The sequence below is a fragment of the Hylaeus anthracinus genome, unplaced genomic scaffold (genome assembly GCF_026225885.1).
Source record: "Hylaeus anthracinus isolate JK02 unplaced genomic scaffold, UHH_iyHylAnth1.0_haploid 11989, whole genome shotgun sequence".
Classification (NCBI taxonomy): Eukaryota; Metazoa; Arthropoda; class Insecta; order Hymenoptera; family Colletidae; genus Hylaeus; species Hylaeus anthracinus.
The window spans coordinates 1,389,137-1,410,260 of record NW_026534337.1 but is presented as its reverse complement, the minus strand read 5'-3'; the positions used below and the strand labels follow the sequence as shown (position 1 = coordinate 1,410,260).

Below are 21,124 nucleotides of genomic sequence, written 5' to 3'. Positions count from 1 at the left end.
TAAATGCAATGCACCCTTTTCGGAGGCGGCGCAAAATTTAGAATTAAATATATTAAAAATTGCTAAACTTGGTTTAACTTTCTGTCGGAGAAGCAAAAAATATGGTCTTATTAATTGCTATCATTATATCCACTCTGACATCATATTCATTAACACTATTCAATATCGCCGCCGCCACCAAATACTATCCCAAACCTATTCAGACAGTATTTCCATGGGTAGAGTATACAGAGTGTCATTGAATTAGTGTAAGAACCGGAAATGGGGGGTAGCTGAGACAATTCTGAACCACAATTTCCTTTGCGGATAGTGCTTCGTTTTCGTTAATATTTGACACCATTCGAAATTTTTGCAAACAAAATCGTAGTTCAGCATCGTCTCAGCTATCCCCAAAACTAAATATTATCAAACTTGGTTTAACTTTTTGTTTGAGGAACAAAAATTGTATGACATTAATTATTGCTATTACTATATCCGCTTTAGACATCATATTCATTAACGCTATTCAATATCGCCGCCCCCACCAAATACTATCCCAAACCTATTCATACAGTATTTCTTAGGGAGAGTTTATACATTAGCAGAAATAAATATGGCCGCCACTCCCCTCCAAAAAAGCCCCAAATCTACTCACAGAATATTTCCGTCTACATACTATATACATTAACTATTAATTCCTCATAGACAATAAACATGTATACATTGACAGCATTCAATATTGCTGCCTCTACAAAAAGCTAACCCAAATCGGAATAAAAAAATTTTTACATCTGCGCCGCCTCCGAAAAAGGTGCATTGCATTTAATATGATGTATTTAATAATTTAACCAAATTCATCAAACGATGGTGAATAACAATGCAGTTTAAATAGAAATTATTTCACTGCATTTTCCCATACATTTAGGCAATTATATCTAGAGCTAGTGCGTATTCGTATACATTAGCTAGAAATTATTTCACACTTTTCACTGCATTTTCCCATACTTTTAAGCAATTACATCTAGAGCTAGTGCGCATTCATATACATTAACTATAAATTATTTCATACTTTTCACTGTACCTTTTTTGAAGTCGGTTAAATTTTTTTCCCAAAAAATTATTTTATTTGACATAAGTACTATATGATATTTCTCTTTATTTGATGTCAGAATTCTAAATCACATGAATAAGTTTAAACATACTTGACTTTGTATTATTTGTTTTTTGTTTTTTAATCCAACATAAGTGAAATGAAATGTATCTGTTTTATTTATGTCCTATTTTGTTATCAAGAAATAAAATTCACAAGTCCCTCTTAGGAAACCATATATTATTTGGTGTAAGAGTGTTGTAAGTTAACAGAAGTAGTAATAGCGATTTGTATTTTTTTCGTTTCTCCGTAATTATACGTTGGTTCTAATATGCAACAAATGTGTAAGTACATACCTTCACGATAACGAAAGGTCTCTCGTGATGAACAATTACGTTGAAAGATAAGGAATCGTAAGAATGTTATGCCTTTAGTGGTTCCTTTTATCGACTGGATTTATATTATCTGAAACCATCATCGCCTTGATGGTAATGTATCAGGCTCGTTTGAATCTACTGTAAGCACTGAATAAAATTATAATCGACGCGAGTGAGTTAATAAACTCAATTAAAAACACAGGTAATCGATGCTTACAAATGTTACAAATTAAAAAAAAGCAAGTAATCAGTACTTGCTAGCGAAAAAAGTATAAATGCAAGTAATCAGTATCTACAAGCATTATAAATTAAAAATACAGATTATCGGTATTATAATATTATTATAACCTGGAGCGTAATATACATTTCAATCTCTGGTTAAGATTTCATTCAAAATAGTCCTGCATAATAGTATTATAACTTGTTTTTCAAAAGGTGCTTAGAAGTTTGTTTTTTTAATAATAAAATATATGTTATCGCAGTCACAGTGAACACGATACCTAATCATTTAATTCTAATTACATCCCTACAGGGTGTCCCAAAAATGTTGTAACACATTGAAGGTGGTTCGGGAGGTGATTTGAAACAACTTTTTCCTTAGCGAAAATGTTGTCCGAGGCTTCGTTAAGGAGATATTAACGAAAAACGTCGACCAATTAGAGCGCGAGGATGTCGATGGAGCGCTCACGGTAGCGTATGAGCGCGGCCGCCTAGTGCGTAGTCTACGCCTACCGTGGGCGCTCCAACGGTATACGCGCGCTCTGATTGGTCAGTGTTTTCCGTTAATGTCTCCTGAACGAAGCCTCGGACAATATTTTCGCTAAGGAAAAAGTTGTTTCAAATCACCCCCGTAACCACCTCCTCCAAGGACCTCCAACATTTTTCGGACACCTCGTATACTTTCATATATCATAACAAATCGAGTATATTCCATATCATTTGTGTTTCATTAAAAAATGAAATCTAAAAGGTCTTTTTGGAAAACCGTTCACATACAATACGTATAGCGAGAAGTATATTATTCTAAACAATAATCTTTGTACTAACTATTTGTGTTTTTAATTTAGTTAATAGTTAAGTAAGAATCCCTGTCATTTTTTCCTCGGGTCATCTCGTATAGTAAAAACACATAAAGTGTATTGTATTAAATTGTTTCTGGACCACTAGCAGTTCATGTTAAAAAAAAAAAAAAACAATTTCAGTAATCGATATCTCCATAAAAAACTTCAAAACAGTAAAAAAATTACGCTAAGTACATGAAAAAGTGGAGGAGTTACAGAGTAATCATAGAAAAATAGAAGATCCCCCTAAAAAAATTGAAGAAAGTAGAAAAAGGTGTGAAATCAAAATGAGCAGCCAGTACATGAAAGTCCTTTCCAGTAAAGTGCAAGGTGACGCTGTGTAACATAATATCAAATTCGGTGCTTTCTAACTATGCGCAACTAAAATGCTGTGTTCAATAGTGCAGACGTTCAGACTCTAATGGCAACTCATGTAAACTGACTGCTCCGCACTTTGGCGGTGAAATAAAGAAGCTATATAGTGTATCAACCACAAACTGAGACTGTTTAGACATTTCTCTAGATTTCCGCGGCCTGGAAGTCAAATGCTTGGCGTGGTCACCCAAGGTCAAGGTGTCGATGAATAAGAATTATTTTAAAACGCAAAATAATGAAAGTGTACTCATATTGTCAGAGCTTGAAACTGATGAATTATCTGAAAGCTTGCGAGAGTAAAAGTATTGGCGTCGATGAATGACCTTAGAGATATTTTAAAACCCAATACAATGAAAGTGTCCTCAAAATATTGTCAGAGTTTTAAATTGACAAATTATGTGAAAGTCTGCGAGAGAGGAAGTATGGGTATTGATGATCTGAGAATGCTTTGCCTGGCCATGTCAACCATTTGACTTCGAGGCCACGGACATCTAGGCAAATGTCTAAACAGTCTCAGTTTGTGGTTGATACACTATTTAGCTTCTTCATTTCACCGCCAAAGTGCGGAGCAATCAGTTTACATGAGTTGTCATTAGGATCTGAACGTCTGCACTATTGAACACAGCATTTTAGTTGCGCATAGTTAGAAAGCACCGAATTTGATATTATGTTACACAGCGTCACCTTGCACTTTACTGGAAAGGACTTTCATGTACTGGCTGCTCATTTTGATTTCACATCTTTTTCTACTTTCTTGAATTTTTTTAGGGGGATCTTCTATTTTTCTATGATTACTCTGTAACTCCTCCACTTTTTCATGTACTTAGCGTAATTTTTTTACTGTTTTGAAGTTTTTTATTAAGCTCTACATTAATTTGCAAGTAAAGTAAGGTTTGTATGTGTTATTTACAAATAAAATTGATGTCATATGAGTAACGCACAATTTATTATATTACAATACCAGATTCAGTCCCTTAAGTTTTCAAAAGCACACATAACGCATGGCAGAAAGTCTTGTTGTAACAAACTTAAATGTTAAAAATGAAGTATGAAATAAAAAAAGAGGTCTACACTATTTCTAACCCACAGTTTATTATATTATAATACCAGTTTCAGTCTTTTATGTTTCCAAAGTACATACAATGCATCGCAAAATGTCTTGTTGCTAGAAATTGAAATGTTAAACATGAAATGAGAAATAAAGAAAGAGATCCACTATGTGTAATGCACAATGTATTGTATTAGAATATATTCACAAGTATGCACAACGCGTGGCAGAAAATCTTGTTGTAACAAATGTAAATGTTAATAAATAAAATGAGAAAATGTACAAAGAGATCCACTATTGGTAACGCACAATTTATTGTATTATAATTCCAGTTTCAGTCCTTTGAGTTTTCAAAAGTATGCACAAAGCATGTCAGAAAGTCTTGTTGCAAGAAACCAAATATCACAAATCCAAACTGACAGTTACAGGTTAGAAATGAACGAGCAGCATGAGTGACAGCCACATTACAATTCCGATCGACGAGCCTTGCCGACTAATTTCGAGAGTCGACGAATCGACGAACGGCCTTAGCTCCTATTGGGTAAGTGTTGACGAAAAATTCCTTGGCAAAAAAAAACAAAAATGCTGCAGTTTTTGACACATTCATGATATGATATTACGATATCTCTGTCGTTCGTGGACCGATTTTATTGCTTTTGGTTTTATTCGAAAGCTTATGTGCGATTTACATCAGAAAAATGCCTTTAGATTTAGAAAATACAGCAGGGATGCCGAGATATGAATGACAGAAATTTCGAGTTAGGTTGGAATCGCTTTTTCTCGAGTAAAACATACGCGGTAGCGCCAGCGCCAGGCATATACGGGGAGGCTATTTTTTCATGTACTTGGCGTCGAGACGCTACCGCGTCTCTAGATAAAAAGTAAAAACTCACATTTCCTAGCATTCACACTTATAATTTTTGGAGTAATTAATCAAAGATTGCCAATATTTTTAAGTAGTATAAATATTTCGAATGATAAGTAAAAATAGAAAAACTTGATTTATTAGTAGTCAAATAAGAATAACCGAATTATTCGAATAGTTCGAATAAACGATACGAATGGTGGCGTTTATTCTAGAATGATTCTATTATCTACAATGTTATTTCTAAATAATGATTTTCAACTCCATTTTCCGTGTGGCAAATATTCCATTTAAATAATACCCAACTTGGTTGAATTATTTATATTTGCAGTAACATTGATGTCGTATTTTCCGTTCTCTGAAATTCAAAAGTGTCTGTCACCGTCTTAAAATTTGTTAGCCCATAGATCTGCGAGATTTTACATTTTTTTAATTTGCTTGCTTAACCCAGATAAAAAGGGAGTATAGTTCAGCATTTTAATAGTACCATAAACTGATTATTAAAGCATAATTTAATGTGCAAATACGTGACGCTTCCATATGTAACTAAATGCAGGTATACAATAATAGTTTCAAATTGTTTATTGCATTCTGAAATGTAGTAGCTAAACACATGGTCTCAAACTTATGACTGATAACGTCATATAGATATCGTATACACTGTAGGTGTATAGTATTTGCTCCACAATTTTAAGCGCTACACATTCGTAATTACTCATCCTCGTGATTCAGAATTTATCTTACTGCATTTATGACAAGCGTATCACGAGATATCATTTTTATCGACTTAACGTTGCTGTATATGCTAATCTAATTCATTTGATTAATTCATGTGTACATGCAAAATTACAGGTTTTATAATTGATTCAAACATGTGATCTAATTACCAATTTTTTGGTATGCTCTAAATTAACAGATGTTAAGTTGATTTTTAGTCGCAAACAATTATTCTTATCTTCGCTAATTACAACGTAGCATATTACTGTTTGTTGACATTTTTGTATCAACATATATTGTGTACATTTTTGTGTTTACACATATATTGTTCCTCTTTGTTTTAATATTTCATTGTAAAATATTGTATTCTGCAATTCATATTTTAATTTGTATTGAATGAGTGAATAACATGTTTACTTTTTATTTTTTATCAGACATTTTTATGTATTTATTTACGTATATATTTTTTATATGTTTCGAGTGATTTTAGATTGTCCAGACAGTATTGTTAATAATACATATCCTATATCTAGAGACACGGTAGCGTCTCGACGCCAAGTACATAAAAAATTATAAGCCACCGCGTATCTTTTACTCGAGAAACTGCGATTCCAACCTAACCTGAAACTTCTTTAATTAATATCTCATTACGCCTGCAATATTTTCTAAATTTAAATGCATTTTTCTGATGTAAACCGCATATAAGCTTTCGAATAAAACCAAATTCAATAAAATCGGTCCGTGTTCGACAGAGATATCGTAATATCATGTCACGATTCTTCCAGAAAGGATATCGTTTGATTCTTTTCCAGTCGAATTTTCGTCTATACATAGCCAATAGGAGCCAAGTATCAGTTCGTCGTCTCTCGGAAACATTCGGCAGGGCCCGAGGGTTTTATTTATAATCTGCCAAGTGACAAAAATTTTGACACTATTCTATCACAATAAAATGTGCATTATAAATAGTGTATCTCTTCGTTCATTTTCTCACATTATTAGTAACATTTAAATCTGTTACAACAAAACTTTCTGCTATGCGTTCTGCGTACTTCTGAACTTTATTCTAATACAGTAAATTATGTGTTAGAAATAGTGGATTTTTTTTTTCATTTCTCTCTTCATCTTTAAGATTTAAATATATTAGAACAAGACTTTCTGCCATGCGTTGTGTATACTTTTGAAAACTCCAAGGTCTGAAACTGGTATTGCAATACAATAAATTGTGCGTTACAAATAGTGGATATATTTTTCCTATTTCTCATTTTATCTTTAACATTTAAATTTCTTGCAACAAGACTTTCTGCCATGCGTCTGCGCACTTATAAACTTAATTCTAATACAATAAATTGCACATTACAAATAGTGGATATATTTTTCCTATTTCTCACTTCATCTGTAACATTTAAATTTCTTGCAAAAAGACCTTCTGCCACGCATTTTGCGTACTTTTGAAAACTTAAAGGGCTGAAACTGATCTCATTTTCTATATATTATAATACAATGAATTGTGCATTACAAATAAGGAACCTTCTTGTTCATTTTTCTTACTTTATCATTAACATTTGAATTTCTTGTATAGATAATGATGCAGTGTAATCTATGTTAGAATATGTATACATACATTTACTGGTATTTGTGATGTGGTGTGATTTACATTAGACTATACATATATAGATACTTTTATTGGTCGTCAGATTCTTATTATAAATGTAGTAGAATACGAAATAACAACGGTATTAAGATGTGTAACGTGTAATTACACAAGTACCACTATCAGTACAAATTGTTGCGGTACATCTTGCATTGCCCAAGATCTTGAAAAACCATTTGAATTGCAAGATATAATAAAACACAATTTCACAGCATGAATAAATCTGAAAGGTCCTTGCAATGTAAAATGTTTTATTGGATTATAAAACATATTATTCATTCTAATACAAGTATTAATCATTATTAAGATTCATGTATTTTTTTGTCAATATAAAGTTTATATTATGAATCTACTATTTTAATGGTATTTGGAAGTCAATGAAGCGTGTAAATGGTTATTGATGTTGTTGGTGTAATAAATAATTTTTGTTATCAGAATCAATCTTATTCTTGGTTATGAATTGTAGTATTTGTCAGAAATGATTCACTCATTGTCAGTAAATGTGTCGGTTCGTGTTTGCTCTGATAGTACGTTTATACGCCTCTATTCTTATCCATTTAATAGCGCCTGTTATTATTCTTTCATGTATCGTGTATATGTATTGATTCTCCCTACGCATAAAATAGATCTATTTCCATGTTTTTCTATAATTTTTCTCATTTTTTTGTATCAAAGTACTGTAACTTTGATTGATATTACGCCACTTGGATTCTAGTATATCAAAGATTAATATTGCATTTTTCGTAATTCAGTGTAGCGAGTTATTATGTCATTCTGATCGCACGTGTATCTTCATTTTAGCAACAAACAAGACTTTATCTGATTAATGAATAACGAATAAAATCAAAGTATAGCTATTTGTTTCGTTTATTCGATTGGACAATTAAATTTTTGTTAGTTCATTGTAAAATATGTTATTCTGCACCTTAAATTATAATTTTTATTGAACGAGTAATGCATAAACTGATGTTTATCTTTCATTTGTTATTTACAATTTTAATACGGATATAAAGTCCAATTTCTGCTAAATAATGGGCCAAGTTAGGGACCGTCTATGTTGCCTCTATTCAGTAAAATCGAAATCTTTAAGAAATCTGTTATACTTAAAATTGGAATTGTTGTCACCTGATTATCGATGAACAATTATAAATAGAAAATTTATCATATTTTTTAAATGTAAAGAAACAGAAAATTCTTTCTTCTTATGTTATGAATAATTTATCAAAGTGTTAAAATAAATGTGTTTTGTTGAATTTTACTGAGTATCATATGCTTTTATGATGGTAAGTATCTCTTCATGATTAGAGTGTATAAGTTAAGAATAACCAAGTATAAATGATGTTTCCTGTATATGTAATATAATACAGCGTAATATAATTGAATGTAATGTAATATAGTACAATTTTATTATTGGTGTTTTCTTAATCAATTTTATTTCTACAGACAACTTGGACGAGCTAAATTGTCTTTTAACATAGTCTGCCTGCTTGGAATGCTTTTAACATTTAGTTAACTTAGAAATACAGGATTATTCAGAATTATTTAGTTGTATTACAAGCTATTTTTGTACAAAGATTAATAATGAAGAAAAAATGTGTTACTATTAATATGTGGTTAGATACAAGAAATTTTCTAATAATAAGTATTCCTTATCTCTATTACAATCCTTTTTAAATCCAAGGTTGTAGTTAATGTATTTACTTTATTTTGTGTTTTATTATGTGTATTATGGATCAAGGTTGAAGATATTGTTTTTAATTCAAAGATATCTTCTTCATTTTCTTGTTGTTGGTTTATTTACAGTTCAATTTATGGTTGATGATTTGAGTGTCGCACCCCAAAATGTCTTCATCTTATTTTCTATTACCTTTAGTTGCTGAATTAATTTAATAAGATTATTTGTTCAATTAAGGTTTTCAATGATTAGTAATTGACTGAAGCCTTCAACTGCTAAGCTTCACTATATTCTAGCACAAGTAATATTATCCTACATACTAAGGCTAACAAAAATAACAGATATATCAACTTTTTGGCTTTTGTGAAAGACTTTTTACTTCCCTGCTTAATTTCTGGATGTATTTTTGTATTATTTAAAAATAGATTATTTATGAATATAATTTGGTATACAGGTTTCTTTTATCCTTGATTAATTCAACACTGAAAAATATATTGTAATATTTTGAACGAGTATGCATTGTTCTTGATAGTTTTATTGTTATATAGTTTCTGGAGGTCAAACAGTATTTTCATAATTCATTTTGAGTATCTTAATTTTCCAAGGAGCAATATCATCTTTGCATTTCAATAAATGTAACCTTAGCATGTGATTGAAACCACGTGCAAGGGATTTCAAGAATTTAAACACGACGCTATAGTTGCAAGTAATCATATCATCTGTTATCTGGTAGAATCAACGCGCTTGCACGATAAAACATTTCACAAAAAAACAGAACGTCAGCGAATAAAGAAATTTTCTCTATGCAGTGTCAATACATTGTAGGTTCGAACGGCCTGTTATCTATAGAGCCAGGTAATCTCAAGTCAAACGTGTTATCTGTGTATGATCCTGCATCTGAAAAGTTATTCCTCAGTGGCTTGGTTACCGCGGTTTTAATTACATCTGTACGTAATTCGGAGTGACAGTATGTTGAAAAAGGTCCTCAATAGTAGTTCGCTAGTATAACATTGTGATTTTTATATTGTGTGATATTAATTGATTCGTGACAGTAATCCGTTAGACTAGTAATACTGTTTTACCATACAAGAAGACCCACTGTATATATTGACATTACGATGCTGTGTAGGTAGATGCAATCAATTTGTAAATATATATAAATATCTTAGAGGTAAATTTAAGTTACTCAATATGAGTTTTAATTTGAGGTAAATTTAAATTTTTGAGAGTTAATATTTTAAATGGCAAGTGATTTGAAGTATTTATGTCGAATTTCAAAAATTTGCTTCTAAGATATCGATAACTAACCCAGATAGCACAGGGACGTCTTATGTGCGTCCATAAGACGTCCGGTACTGGACGTTCGGAACGTCCTATGGACGTCCAAATAACGTACAAACGTCCCCTGAACGTCCTGTGAAGGTCCTGTGAACGTCCCTGGACCGTCCCAGTTACATCGTAGGACGTCCCTGGGACGTCCGGCGTGGACATTCTATGTACGTCCTTGGGACGTCCGATGTGGACATTCCCAGAACGTTCTCTGTATGTCCCTGGGACGTGTGGTGTGGACATTCCCAAAACATTTTCCGAACGATCGAAATGAACGTTAAAATGAAATTTATGTTTAGAAGATGTGTGTATTGAATATTTGGACAATGTTGAATAAATTTTGAAAATTGAGATTTAAAAAAAAATAAAATTTTAATTTTATATATTTTCTTTTATTTGTTGGTAGACTTTAGTCAATTGTATTTATTAACAAATCTTTCCAATTTTTATTTACCTCTGGGGGGGATTCGAACTCACGATTTTCGAACTACCAAGCAACCTGCTCCCCACTTACTCATAAAAGCCTTTGCTAACCCGACTCATATTTTGGGCTTATATAGTGACTCGCATTAATATTCGGACACTTTTTAAAACAGAATTCCTTCTTTTGAAATTGATCTAAATGACTTGAACTTTTTTTTGAAAAGTTAGAAGAATTACTTTACTAGGTAATTCTGAATAGTTCCAAATATTACATACATATCACATCTCATATGTACAAAAAATATTGTATTCCTAATATTGAATAAACATTTTGTTTTACATGTGCAAACATATATTCTGTTACGAATATTAGATAAATATGTGTTTTATCTACGGAAAAACGTATTCTGTTGCGAATATTAAATAATTACTGTATACCCATATAGCACAGGAACAGGAACGTCTTATGTACGTCCATGGAACGTCCGGTGCTGGACATTCCCAGAACGTTTTCTGTACGTCCATGGACCTCCGGTGCTATCTGGGAATATACATATAAATTCGTTAACATATATCATATATTGTATATCGTGTAAATGATATATATTTGTGAGACCAGAAAGTAATGTCGTTTCTTTTACATTAAATTCTAATAAATAAATATATAATTAGTTTTTATTTTCAATCAAGTATGTAATCGTCCTCGTTGTCAACAACCTTTTACGATCTAGTGTGCAAAGTTGGATCGATAAAAATCAATATACAGGTTGTTCCAGAATTAGTGTAAGAACCGGAAATGGGGGGTAGCTGAGACGATTCTGAACCACAATTTCCTTTGCAAAAATGTCGAGTGGCGCTTCGTTTTTGAATTATTATCAGAAAACCGTCGACCAATCACAGCCCCCGAGAAGCGGGCGCTCAGCTGGCCACACCACGACCTTGGCGTGGCGAGCCAATCCTGGCTCGGGCCTATGCTTTACGCGGCTGAGTGCGCGCCACTTGGGCGCTGTGATTGGTCCGTGGTTTTTCGTCAATAATTCATAAACGAAGCACCATCCAACATTTTTGCAAAGAAAATTGTTGTTCAGAATTGTCTCCGCTACCTCTCCCTTTGCGGTTCTTAGACTAATTCTGAGACACCCTGTATGAGTGAAACTGAAACGACATTACTTTCTGGTCCCCCTAATATTATTTGAGTTATAATACACTGCAATTATCGTATGATCGATTTAATGTATTAGAAATTTGTATATATGTATATTGTATAATATATACTTTTAAGAAAATAACTGCAGGATATAGTTCAACTAATGTAAAAAATGGGTTTTAGGATTTTTTTTTCTCATAACAGAATATGAAATATTTCGTATAATTGTTATATGTTTCCCTCCCTTTCTATCAATTTGTAAAATGCTGTAAGGGATCATTCTGGCGACACTTTAAAGAAATTAATATTTTTTTTATTTCTTGAAAATAATATATATTTAAAAATGCTTTGTTGCAATTTGGGTAAGGCTATTTAAATTACATCGGATTTTACAGAAGATCTAAAGTGATGGACGTCATAGTGAAATGAACCACGTGAAAAAGCTTTAAACGCGATTTTCTCGAAACATCATTCTTTTTATCTGGTTATCAAGATAAAAAAGAAACCAACATACTGATCTTTTTGAAATTCACATATCTTATTCTGTAATATAAATGTGTGACCCACGGCCATGTTAAAAAGTTGGAAATTTGATATTTTTTTAAATGTAAAATGGTCAACGAAAAGTGAACATTTCAATACTTAAGTTTAAACAAGCACCATTTTTTTTATTTTTTCACTTACTCAGTTTATTCTAATTTACATGATGAACACACTTCTATAATTTAATAAACTATTTTAATTTTTTTGTCTCGGACAAACTGTTTCCAAAATATACTGATAACCAAGAAGATACTAACATCGACAGGAACTAGTTTAACGTTAATATAACTCAATGAACAAATTTAATAAAGGTCAAACAAAAATATTTGTATACTCTTTCTGTATAGTAAATGTATAAACAAACGTACAAAATTTCAAAAGTTTGTGAGGTATTTTGATTGCAACAAAATCATGAAAATTATTTCAAAACTGCTAAAAAAGTATCTCTCCCAAAGAAAAGAGGGATTCGTTTTAAGAATTTTTATGTTACAATAAAAAATAATTGTGGATTGTTAATGTCTTTTGTATAAAAGTAGACATCTTCAATTAATAAATAAAATTATTCGAATACCCTGAATATGAATTAGAAAATTTAAATGATATCATTGTTTGACGTATATTCTTTATTATAAAAACATCTGCGCCAAGAATGGTGAAAATTGATAAATTTTCTTTACATATTCCTAAAAAATTTAATTTTCAACTTTTTTAGCCACAGTTTAGCCAAATGTACTTTAAAGCATACCTAAAATATTCCCTAATTAAAAATAATGAGAAATCTTCTCTGTAAAAAAAGTCACGAAAAACACTTAATATTTGGCCTCCAAATGTGGGTTCTTCTCACCTTAATCAACAGTCTGTGACGTTAAAAGCGGTGCGTATTCAGTCAGCATATTTTTGACTGAGCATAACAGTAATTATGTGATGGTGGTTACGATAAAGTCTCTTGACGTCTATACGATTGAAACGTCATAGAATGACATGAAAAGGCAATTAAAAAAATCGAAACCGAGATACGTAGGCGAAAGTAACTAATATAAGAAAAAGACTTGTGATATATAAGCTGTCTTATATAAATTGAAGTTTAATTTTAAGTTAAAATTCTTAAAATTACTTAAATTAAATTATGAAACGGGAGAACCGTATTGCACTTTATAGAGCTTGTTCTCAAAGAAGTTTTAAAAATTTGTTGTTTCATAAGAAAATACGCCTGTAGAAGACATATTAAATACATATAAATGTATTATACAAATTATATTATTCAAAAAAGTTTTATACTATTCATGTTTAATTAAAGAAAACAAGATTGTAATACTCCATTTGGAAAATTTTATATTGATTAAGTACTCGTTCACCTAACATTTATAAAGATATTCATATTGGCTGAACTCAGAGTCCATAAAAGGTCTGATATCTACTAAATAAACAATTACAATGAGGGTTATTTTTGTTTTGGATGTTCGATTTATTGGTTGGACATCTTCTAATTACTTTGTATGTGCAATATGTACAGTGCAAGGTAAGTTATATAAATTATTACGTACTGTCGTTACCAACAATATTGGAAATACCAAGATTCTTTTTTAATATTTGTTGATTCACTGGAGGTATTTATATGATGCACGTGCTATCGTTATCGATCTACCCAAAACGAGGTAGGGCTATTCCTCTTTTCTTTATATTACTATAATATGGTATAGAATATAAATTTTTATATTTTTTTCAATAATTATTTGAATAATAAGTAACAATTATTTGCTGCATTTTCTGTATTAATGTTAATAATGCAGAATTAATGAATAATGCAGAATAATGCATTCTGTAGCAATGTTACTAATGGTACATTAATAACGTTACTCACTTTTAATATTATTGTTGAAATGGCAGTATTTTATCAGTATTTGATTTGAAACATTTGATATATCGGAGCAGCGGTGTTGAATTAATGGCACACGACAAGACTTTGCTGTCGTGCGCTATATTTGATTTTAAATATTGACTTAGTTAATTTCTTTATGAGAAACTTTAATTTTCACCTTACACACCATACATTTGATTCTGAATTTTATTAAATGTATGGTGTGTAAGGTGAAAATTAACGTTTCTCATAAAGAAATTAACTAAGTCGATATTTAAAATACATTTAATACATTTGATTTTGAATTTTATTAAATGTAAATTGAAAATTTATTTCATCATGAAGAAATAATTTTTCAAAATTACACTTGTAATCATAACTTGAAATCTATGGTGCAATTTCAAACTAAGGATTTAAAAACAAATTCAACACGAAAAGAAAAAGTTAAATTTAAAAAATTGTGTTCGTTAAGTTTAAATTCGTAATTAATATTTTCATTCAGCTTATTATTATGCAGACTGCAAACAGAATTTATTAATTCTTGAAAACTTCATATAAGTTAATAAATGTTTTTAAAATGAATCTTATCAACACTTTCCAGATGATGTTTACTGTCGTGCATGATAATACACAAAGTATCAGTAATTAATTAAAAGGTTAAAATTAAATTACATAATTTTTTCTTTTTTTTTGGATGTTAGTTTTGAAAATTTGCATCTATATAAAGATGTACGTTACATCTTTCACATTTTTATCGGTAAAAAAAGAGTATTAATTTTGATTTAGCTTATATATTTTATTTTACCAATATTATTTTACAGTTTAATATTATTTTACTGTCCGAAATTAGATAAAAATAGTATAAACATGATATGTTTGATATTTGATGAAACATGATGATATAGGGGTACAAAAATGATGATTTCTAAAATTTATTTTTCTAAAAAATTATTATTGCAGTACCTAGTAGAATCAATCAATTGAAAATTGCTTACGAAACATTTACATCGATTCTTAAAGTACGTTAATGAAAAATGACTTCCAAGAAAAAGTATTTTTGAATCTTACACTTTCGATGAGGTCATTATTGAAGTTTAATACCATACTATGTAGCTATCAACAAGATTTGTAGTAAATAAAATATAAAGTCAACCTTAGGATGTTTGTATTTTATTTGTATATTTCAACAATTATAATATGGTTGCCTTATGTATGGTCAAGTGCTATAATATTGAATGCATTAAATTGTTCTGTTTTTTCCCCTAAAAATGAATGTTATTGAACAAAAATTAATGTATCGATAGTTATACGTGATTATATTTAGGTCAGTGCAAATTGAACAAATTGGTGCAAATTGAATATTCTATCCAAGTAATTATTCAAACTGCTTTTCAATTAGTTTTCAATGGTAACTGAATGATTTTGCACATTCTATCAGTTTAACTTTCCACATAACTATTTCCCGTCATTGTTTCAATATTTTCTCGGCGACAATAACGTATAAACTAAATCAATTTTACACAGTACCATAATATCGTACTTCTACAATCCGTTACATGTGAAGGCATAATTTATATCTACATTGCAATGCTATTGTACAGGATAGTCCACCTAAACCATGCCATCTGAATATTTCTCCCATTTAAGATGCTACAAAAAAATATTTTACATACAATTTGAATACCATAAAGAGGCCAATATGCTACAATAAATTGTTTCTAGAACATGTCTTTTTGTAAGATATTTCTAGGCCATCAACGTTTTTTTTTATTATAAGTGCGTACTTTAAACGTAAAAGTGTCTGTCGAAAGTCGTAGATATCTAAAACAACATTATGTTTAATAATTTACTTTCTACACTAACACGCGAAACTTAGCGGACAAAGTTTTAAACGGTTCAAAAACATGGAAGTTTTCAACCGATTGGAATTAAACTACGTGAGGAGTAGCTTTGTAGTGTCCTCTGGACGTGTGTAAAGTTACATGGGCAAGGGTTGATGCGAAGGGGTTAATTCATCCCCCTACAGGGGAGGGTGTAGAAAAACGCCTCTTTGAAACAGGTCAGGGATGACGGAAAGGGTTGAAAAATTAAAAAAAACCTTTGGGACGACTCTCCTTGATGTCCTCTACAAAATGCACCCCTTGAAATCAAATTAGAATCTGAACGTCCGCACTATTGAACACAGCATTTTAGCTGCGCATAGTTGGAAACCACCGAATTTTACATTTGTTACACAGTGTCGCTTTTGCACTTTATTGGGAAGGACTTTCATGTACTGGTAACTCATTTCGATTTCACATCTCTTTTTACTTTCTTGTAGTTTTTTATGGGTCACCCATATAGGAGAAACCGACAGTTCCACTGAAACTTGATCTCAACTGAGAACAGATATGACTGCCTAAAAGGACCTTCGGTGATTGGTCAAATATCTGGTATCGGTCGTCGCTAAGCGACTCTCTGGGAGACTTCACGAAATGGTAATAGATTGAGCACAATTAACATGATTCCTAGTTCGCTAAATAAAGTAATTCGTCGTTCGAGAACGGATAAGAAAGGACCCAGTATACAGTCATAAAACCACGTTCGCGGTTAATGCCATAATTAACACTGTCCGACGCAGATAGCGGCAATGTATTTTGACAGATCGCGTACAGAGGGTTAGTAGTGGTACACTATAGTGGCGATGCCACGAATCCTTTATCCCTATAGTGACGAGGTCAGGCACAGTCATTTATTCTAATATAATGTTGGAAACCTCGGTTTCAACGCGCGTCCGTTTATTATAAACTGTTACGGCGTGAGCAAAATAGCTGGTTGTATTTGAAAGAACGTCTTTCTGATATGCTCACTTCGGATATGAACGTTAATGACAACCGAATTAATTAAACTATTGAGGTAGCAGAACTGTAATTAGTGTTTAACAATTTTAACAAATAACTTCAACTTTATTTAAGGACTTGGTAAATCCAGAAGGTTTCTACAAGTTAGTTGAATCAGTGGTGGTTCGTGAGAATCTGCTCTTCTCTTTTGGGGTGACAATTGAAGATACCTCGGTGTATCTTTCCCACTTTCACTTGTCACTCCCACATTTTCAAAATCCACCCTGATTGGTGCTTGGTTTAGAAACAAGGCTCAATCAGGGTACCTAGAGTCCCACACCACCCTTGTAGGTACGCCTTCACCAGGGGTCCTGGAGGCAAGGGTGGGTGGTTACCTGGTGTCTTGCGGAAGGCCATTGCCACTCATGGGTTTTTCCAAGTTTACGACACGGACAGCTGCTGAGGATCAGAATCACGCGAAATTCTAAAGACCTCATCGACGGTCGCAACTAGATTGATATTGACGGCAATATCAGTATAAACTCAAAAACAGCCTAGCGTCGCGAGCATGTTATAAACTATTGTTGGCCTTCCGTTTAGTGGTTTATGTCGCTCGAAAGGTTAAGACTCGATGGCAATTTTAACTGTACGTATGTATAGAAAGGCAAAGTGTTAGAAGCAAAATTTACGAAGTAACATAAACCATTACTTAACACCAATAACAACAACACCGTAATACAATATAATTAATTAATAGTTACCAATAGTATAATTAATACAGACGTTGCAATTGTTTGGATACCAGTCGGAATCTGGCAGTTTGACAGTTCCACACTGCAACTGTTCCTTCTAAACATGGCAACTCGACAGTGGCCACAGGGTGTCTTCGTACTTTCAGAACAATAAAGTCATAAATTGGAGTTTGAAATCAATAGCTCGAACGCAACCCGCCAGTCGGTCGAACAAGAATAGAGCTTGAGTTTTATTTAAAGTGCGTTATTGATAATTCAATGTATACACTATAACAAGGATAGCAGAAGGAAAAAAGATGCTCTATCCTATCTTTTCAATCAATTAGGTGTAGACATTGATTTCGTGTCTTTACATTCGATTATTTATAACTCCAGTTTAAATAAAAATAAAAATTTACCCTCAATTTTTTACGTTAAACCATAGTAAAACAGGTTGTTTCAACAGATAGTTTTCCAAGTAATATGTGCTTTTCTTGAAATGTGTGTGACTGAGAGAAGATTAAAATTTGTTTTGTTTCTTTTTATAAATAAATGATATGTTTACCTTAGAGGTGTCTAGAATTAATTTCTACACTTATACTTAATGTAACCTTTAATTTAAAGATTTATATTATATTCAGAAGGAATTGGTTTCTTCTGGGCAAAAAAATCGCTTTTTGTTGTTGTCAGAATCTTGTAGTATAACTCTTCAAGAACAATTGTGCAATATTTCAACTCAAAATTTATGAAACTGTAGAAAAGCTTGGAGTTATATGTCTATTATCAAGAGAACCGGTGTCGCAGTGGTTTCTTCTGTTGGATTTCTGTCTCTTTTTTGAAAGAGAAAGTTCTCGTGACAAAAAAACCATCTGTGCGCGTTTGGGTTTCATTTCTAGACACAAGTCAAGAGGGTGCAGCTGCGTCCCATCTTGACTTGTTTAGACAAAGTTTGGGACCGATAGGGTCTATGGTTCAGTAATGAAATTCTTCGTTACGGACCTCATGTTATATCAGTCGAGCTTCTTCTTTCGAAGTAAACGGACGTGCTCTTCCATGGTCTTCTAATAAAGTTTAAAGTCAAGTTAAATAAAAGACTAACTCATTCATTCCACCACCCATATTTCCAATACCTTCCTTTTAGAAATATACTCGAAACTTTAAACTTGGTTTTTTTCGATACCATTTTTTCGAAGCTGGTTGATTTTAGAAAAACTATCAAACAGATCGATTTCATATTTGGACTGTATATTCAGAAATGATCCAATGATTAAATGATGATACGTTACATTGTTTGTTCTTTATTGTTCCAAATTTGGGAGATTTTTCCTGAAAATTGAAGCTTTAAATTTGACTATCTGTCATTTTTAGAAAAAAAAATTCCTTTTGGTTTTCTTTTTCATCAGAGGATAACAATATGCATATAGAATAAAACACTGGTAAAATTTTATATTTCAGTTTATTTGAATAATAGAAATCAGGTTAACCAGCGATCAGTGTTTATTTCGCGGTTTCACAGTTAATGGCTTGTATCATTTATATCTTTGGAAAAATTTGTTCATACAAATTTGTGCATTAAACTAAAATAGTAATAAAAGCGTGTGTAAAATTTCAAATTTAAACCTTGCATATTTCTTCCAATACAAAATTATAAAGTCACATTTTTTTAGAGTCTTCAAAAAGCAATTTTCTCCTTAAATGACCATTTATGTAGGTCGGTAAATTGGTTTAAATTAATACTATTGTAGCGAGAACGCACCTAGAACATAAGCGAAAATCGCGCCTAGACTAGCGGAAAAACCCAGGCCTTGCGCTCGACGCGTACCGAGCGCGTCGCAGGTCAGAAGTCATAAAGTTCCCCTCGCGCTCGACGAAAACAGACCCCTGATTGGTCGCATGGAACTTCGCAAAACGGTATAAATACGGGCTAACGAACCCCTGAAAAGTTAGTTAAGGTCTTGGAGTCGAACACCCCGAACCTTTGCCTTGAAGCAGCCGGACCCCAGCGGACCAGGCACTTCGCTATTTTTCCTAAACCTCGAGACAGCCGGACCTACGCGGACCAGGCACTCGACCTCCAACCGCTCCAGAAGCTGCCGGAGCCTAGCGGACCAGGCTCTTCGCCCTTCCGAACCTCCATACCGAAAAAGTATAACTCGACCATCCCGACAAAGGCTCGCGCACACGCTCTAGTGCAAAGACCCCGGCTCGAACGCCGTCTTCCTACGCGCACTCGCGTTACACTATCTGATTATGCCTAAGAACGTAACTTTCGAGCAAACGAAATTTTCTCTCTAAAATACCGTCGTACAATTTTTTTTGTCAATACCATTCAAAAACTGGGACTTCGAGAAAGTTTATCCCTAGGAGTGCCCGCCTTACAACTATGTATTTAAAACCGAAAAACGTATAGAGAAAAAGTCAAATTTTTAAAAATGTTCACAATGTATAGTTTGACCTAATTCTTCACTTATTAAACCTACGTAATAAATTTTGATTTTGTATCAGGGAGATGGAAAATTTAACACTCTTTCGAACGGTGAACTGATTTTTAAGTTTGCACTGTAATTTAGTGGAGTTATACCCGTTTAAAAGTGAAAATACTCGAGAATAAGGCGACACAAAGAAAATGTCTGAGTATATGCTCTGTTATATGCTCTGTAGTTTTCAGTTGTTTTAGATTAGAACGAACAACTAACAATTTGTGTATTTCTTTTACACGATAATACACGATCTCACGTTGCTTCTTCGATTGGCTAAAAAATTAAAGATGTTAATATAGGAAGTTTTATCTCATTTTTGAGAAACAGTAATTTTAAGAATTATGTCGAAGTCAAATAGGCAATTAATTTACTTTTAATGAATAAAACTCAAGACTTTTATAAGAAAAGGAATGGACAAACTTATAGAACGATGTAAAACAGCTGTACAAATAACACTAGTTTACAGCCAGAATTTACATTCAATGCCACAATTTTTTTCCTATGCATTTCGGCCAACTAAAATTGAAAATCGCAAGAAAAAATTTTTCTATGGATAGGTTTTTTTCTATGGATTTTTGAATTTTTTTTCGATTTTTGTCTTACACACATTCACATTTTAGGCCATATCTCGAGTTAGAAACGTCCGATTGGGTAGCATACTCGAATTTCCAACAATTACTTTTAACACTATTTTCCAATCGGTTCAATAGTTTAAGTGCTACGAGCCAATAAGGAACTTTGATTTTTTCGGCTAAAATAGAACACGAATATTTCTTGCATCGGCATGGAAAAATAGAAATGGTCAAATTATGTTCAGTTTCTTATTGTCTGTGTATAGATCGCACTTTTACGAAGAAAAAAGCTTTTGTTGAAGAAAATCCATGGATGAATACCGGAGTTAGGAACAAATGAGTAAAGGTACAAAAATCCCAATTTTACTCTGTTTTTTATTTTTT

At 32.3% G+C, this 21,124-nt stretch overlaps 1 protein-coding gene across 2 annotated transcripts in view; it reads left to right on the top strand.

The window, feature by feature from the left end:
- The window catches only part of LOC128888028 (sodium-independent sulfate anion transporter-like), a 43,055-nt gene that overhangs the window by 2,639 nt on the left and 19,292 nt on the right, over positions 1–21,124 (top strand). Inside the window, exon 1 of one of the 2 annotated variants that reach the window (XM_054144624.1) lies at positions 9,606–9,963. The exons of the other annotated variant lie outside the window; for it this stretch is intronic. Within the exon in view, the coding sequence (XP_054000599.1) occupies positions 9,957–9,963 (7 nt within the window). The 5' untranslated portion in view covers positions 9,606–9,956. Of the gene's footprint in view, positions 1–9,605; positions 9,964–21,124 lie in introns of those variants that run through there. 2 annotated transcript variants of the gene reach the window in all.